Source organism: Acomys russatus, chromosome 13, assembly GCF_903995435.1.
Source record: "Acomys russatus chromosome 13, mAcoRus1.1, whole genome shotgun sequence".
In the NCBI taxonomy this organism is placed as follows: Eukaryota; Metazoa; Chordata; class Mammalia; order Rodentia; family Muridae; genus Acomys; species Acomys russatus.
This window is the reverse complement of record NC_067149.1, coordinates 7,645,079-7,649,777: the sequence shown is the minus strand read 5'-3', so window position 1 is coordinate 7,649,777 and position 4,699 is coordinate 7,645,079. Positions and strand designations below refer to the sequence as shown.

The 4,699-nt window shown below is 40.4% G+C and overlaps 1 protein-coding gene across 1 annotated transcript; it reads right to left on the bottom strand.

The window, feature by feature from the left end:
• Positions 1-270: 270 nt before the first annotated feature.
• Positions 271-2,550, bottom strand: Reg1a (regenerating family member 1 alpha). Its single transcript, XM_051154568.1, has 5 exons — positions 2,487-2,550; positions 1,789-1,928; positions 1,360-1,497; positions 536-647; positions 271-338 (listed from the first exon to the last, which is right to left on the bottom strand). Exons 1-5 carry the CDS (start codon positions 2,548-2,550, stop codon positions 271-273), a joined length of 522 nt encoding a protein of 173 aa, XP_051010525.1.
• Between the last annotated feature and the right edge of the window lie 2,149 nt (positions 2,551-4,699).

The following is a 4,699-nucleotide window of genomic DNA, read 5'->3' as shown; positions in this document are numbered from 1 at the left end:
TTTTAAGTGAGAGAGCAAGAGAGAGAATGCATGGAGTTGGATGGTTGTGGAGGTGGTAAGGATTGGGGATGATATGACATGGAGAAATGATAATCAGAAATATTATATGAAAGGAAAAGTATTTTCAAAGAAAAAAATAAAAGAAACCAACATACTGCAAGTCTGGTGTGAGTTCAAAAGGAAAGAGTATTTAATTTGGGTTGGATATGTGGTTTTCTTTCATTTTCTACTCCACAGTAACAGATCTGGACATTTGTTGTTCAGGTGACTTTAAGCTTTGAACTTGCAGACAAAGGAGTACTGAGCATCACAGTTTTCATCCTTCCATCTCTTGTATGCTACAAGTCAATGAAAAAAAAAAAAGTCAGATGGAGAGAGTATGGTCTCTTCTACTTCTAAGATTCTTTGGGACACGAAATAAGGGGAACGTGCTTCTATTTCTTGTTTAAGTAACCCTTCCATTATCTCCAACCCCAGGTACATCTCAAGAGCTGAGCACAAGAAGCAAACAACAATGTGAGACTCTGGTTCTCACCTGTGTTTGAAGTCAGTGACACACAAAAACCACGATTGGAAGTGCTTGGAGCTCCAGTGGCCCATGATTTGAACCGAAACAGAGATCCACTGCTCCAGTGCCAACGACGGTTCTACAGGGAAAGAGTCAAATTGGGCCAATATCACTCAGAAAGTGGTAGAAATGCCTGGGTCATGTGCATGTTTATAAGAGGACCAAAACATAGGACAAAAGTAGATGTCACAGTCTCATTGAGAATCATAATGTTTCTTCATTTCGGGGCTTCCCTGAAATATTTAACTCCTTCCACTCTCCTTCAGAGAAGTAAGTACTCTGAATTTTACGAAGAAGTATTTATCACAGAAAGCCATTCCCAGGGTCTCTTTCTTGAGGCAAAAACCTTGCCTAGTTCAGCATACCACTAGATAGTACAAGATATGTTGGTATAGCAACAAATTTGTCAAAGCAGAATTACAAATAAAATATAAAAATTATTTTATTCTCTGTAATCTGAAAAGTCTTCTCTTCTAACATATAAATCATCAAGATACACAATAAGTAACAATCAGTATGTAACAAATGTTTCTCACATAACACAGTAAAATTAACCATGAATGCATGAAGCTATAAAGAAGTTGAGCCCCAGTTAGGTCTATATCCACCTTCAGTGAATCCCAACATGATCATATTTCTAGCATTCACAAACACATTGCTTTTCTATGAGTGTTGTAGAATTGTTTCTCACAGACTTGACTTGGTTCTCTGAGTTTTCCTTCATCTGATTATTGGGAGATAAAAAGGCCACACACTCACATTGTTGGGATATAAAGAGGCCACACACTCACATTGTTGGGATCATGAAGTCCAATCCAGACATTGGAAATTGTAGTACCACTCTCCTTAACCAGAGAGGCCACAAAGTTGCTCTCAATCTGGCTGAGCAGTGACACCAGGTGACCTGAATTCATGTTCTGGCAAAAGAGCTGTGGGGAGAAAATAGATTACTCAATAGAAAGGGAGTTTTGAGCAATATACTAGTCCTCCTAAGGAATGTCTTATAAAAAGGACAGTGTGTTGATATTCCTGATGATAATGTGATTCAGCACCAAGATTTCTGTTGGAAAGATTCAAAATGAAAGTCATCATCAAGGAAAAAAGCTGAGGTTGGCCATTGGGGAAAACGGTGATGTGCCCTATCTTATGGAGCCTCTAGGAATCATGAACTGTCTCTATATTCTGATACCTCCCTCTGGCACACATCTCTCCTCACTTACATCTGCCTCCCCCCAGGTCAAACGATCTTCAACAAAGTAGTAGCAGTAGGAACCATAGGAATTGGCACCTTCTGGACAGGTGATTTTGGAAGAAGGGAAGTCTTGTTCGGCCAAAAGCAAGTCTTCTGCAGCCTCCTGGCCTGGAAAAGGAGAGGGACAGGGACGTGAAGGAGATAATGAGTATGTGAGAAAGCCGGAAGATTAGACAGCCATTGTTGTCCCCTCTGTAGGGATACAAAGATGTAGCACAGGCAGTAGACCTGCTGCCAGCTCTAAGCTCTTTTATTACTGCTTTTCTCTCCCAGGCTTTCTTTCCTTGAAACAAAAACTCACTTTTAACTTCTGATGCTACTTTTCCACAGTTGTTCCATTACTTTTCTGAAGTGCTTACTACCATTTTGGGGAGTATCTTACAGCTTTTCATAGATAATTTTTATATTTTCCTCCATAATTTTATGCTCTTTGCATACAAGCCTCCCAAAATTAATAAAGTCATCGATGTTTAACCATATAAACAAGAAAACATTAGTTGTCAAATTTTCTGGTAGGTGGGGATGTATTTGTCCACCACCAGTGAAGCCATAAGAATGGCTGATTAACCTCCAATGTTTACCATCCTTTTTCTCAAATCACATGAGCATATATATGGATGGAACAAAGCCTTCAAGTCTATAGGGATTACGGTTCAACAAACTTACCTTGGCTGCATGACAGGAACATCAGGCATGCAAACAGGATAAGGGATGCACTGTTCTGAGCCATGCTGATCAGCAGACTGTCTTAGGTTTAAACTCCAAAAAAAAAACAAAAAACAAAAACAAAAACAAAACAAAACAAACAAAAAACAGTTCCTATTGAAGAACAAAAAGAATGAAACTCTAGGAGTGGTGAACACAAGCTAGATCCTACACAACACTTCTTGTCTCTTGATTTCTTAGTGAAAGAAGGTTGTCTTGCATTCCCATATACTTAATTTCTTCTCTCAAGATTTCAGGAATTCATAGACCTAGCAATGTAAAGGCAGTTTTGTCCTTTCCTGGGGGATTAATACTTATAGAACATGTGTACATCATCCATTTGTCTCTTTCCCCAGGTCTGAGTAGAATAGCTTATGTTAGAGGAGTTTTGCTCTTGTAAACACACTTACCTGACAGCTAGTAGTAATAAGGTTTTTCAGGCTATGTAGTGGTTGGGCTTTTATATGCAGCAGGATAGGGCCAATGGGTCATTACAAATGACCAAAGGGAGGAGCATGAAGTCTCAGAAGATTGACTTTGGCGTAAGTGGAATAAAGAAATTCTGGTAACATGAGACACACATCTTCCTGGAACATCATGAGAATGTTCCCAGGTGCTGAACTCTTTGTACTCCCACTTGGAAAAGTTCTCAAGTGAAAAAAAAAACTATTTTGTTGCACAAAGGCATCCAGATTCCTTGTTCCCATGTCCCTGAGAAGGAACCAGGTCCTTCCAGGAATTCTCAAAGGTGAATTGGAGAAAACGGACAGCAGGGGCACCCAAAGGAGATGTGTGACTTTAGAGCAGGGCAATCTGTGGAGCGTGGGGGAGGATAGCTACCTGCACACAACATGGAACACATCTGCTTAAGACAGAAAAATAGTTTAAAATTTAGACAACTTAGGTACTTTCTCTGGAAGGTTATTATATAAGAAAAGAATAGTGAACTCACTTTTTTCTATTCTGGTATTTTCCCTCTTTTCTCTTTCTCCTCTTTAATTTCCTAGTGTACACACTTTTGTCTCTAAACTTTACCACTTATAGACTCCTGCTCAGGGTGTCTTATACACTTTTTTTTTTAAATATATTTTCTTATTAATTTATACTTATTACATCTCAATGGTTATCCCATTCCTTCTATCCTCCCATTCTTCCCTCCCTCCCATTTTCCCCTTATTCCCCTCCACTATGACTGTTCCTGAGGGAGATTACCTCCCCCTGTATATGCTCATAGGGTATCAAGTCTCTTCCGGGTAACCTGCTGTCCTTCCTCTGAGTGCCACCAGGTCTCCCTATCCAGGGGACATGGTCAAATGTGAGGCACCAGAGTACGTGAGAAAGTCATATCCCACTCTCCACTCAACTGTGGAGAATGTTCTGACCATTGGCTAGATCTGAGTACGGGTTTAAAGTTTACCGCCTGTATTGTCCTCAGCTGGTGTCTGGGTTTCAGCGGGACCCCTGGGCCCAAATCTGTCTATCAAATGTTCTACTTGTAGGTTACTAGGAGCCTCTGGATCCTTCTACTTTGCTATTCTCTCATGCTTCTCTCATCTAGAGTCCCAATAGGATGTCCTCCCCTCTGTCCCAGTTTCCTGGTAAGTGAAGGCTTTCGTGGGACATGCCCCTTGGGCTAGTATGCAGATATAAGTGAGTATATACCATTTGAGTCTTTCTGCTTCTGGGTTAACTCACTCATTATGATCATTTCTAGCTCAATCCATTTATCCACAAATTTTGGGAAATCCTTGTTTTTAATAGCTGAGTAGTATTCTATAGTGTAAATGTATCACAGTTTCTTTATCCATTCTTCTACTGATGGACACTGAGGCTGTTTCCATGTTCTGGCTATTATGAATAAGGCTGCTATGAACATGGTTGAGCAAATGTTCTTGTTGTGTGCTGGAGCATCTTCTGGGTATATTCCAAGGAGTGGAATAGCTGGGTCTTGAGGAAGCCCTATTCCCAGTTTTCTGAGATAGCACCAGATAGATTTCCAAAGTGGCTGTACTAGTTTGCATTCCCACCAGCAATGAAGGAGTGTTCCTCTCTCCCCACATCCTCGCCAGCATGTGGTGTTGCTTGAATTTTTGATCTTAGCCATTCTGATGGGTGTAAGATGGAATCTCAGAGTTGTTTTGATTTGCATTTCCCTGATGACTAAGGAGGTTGAG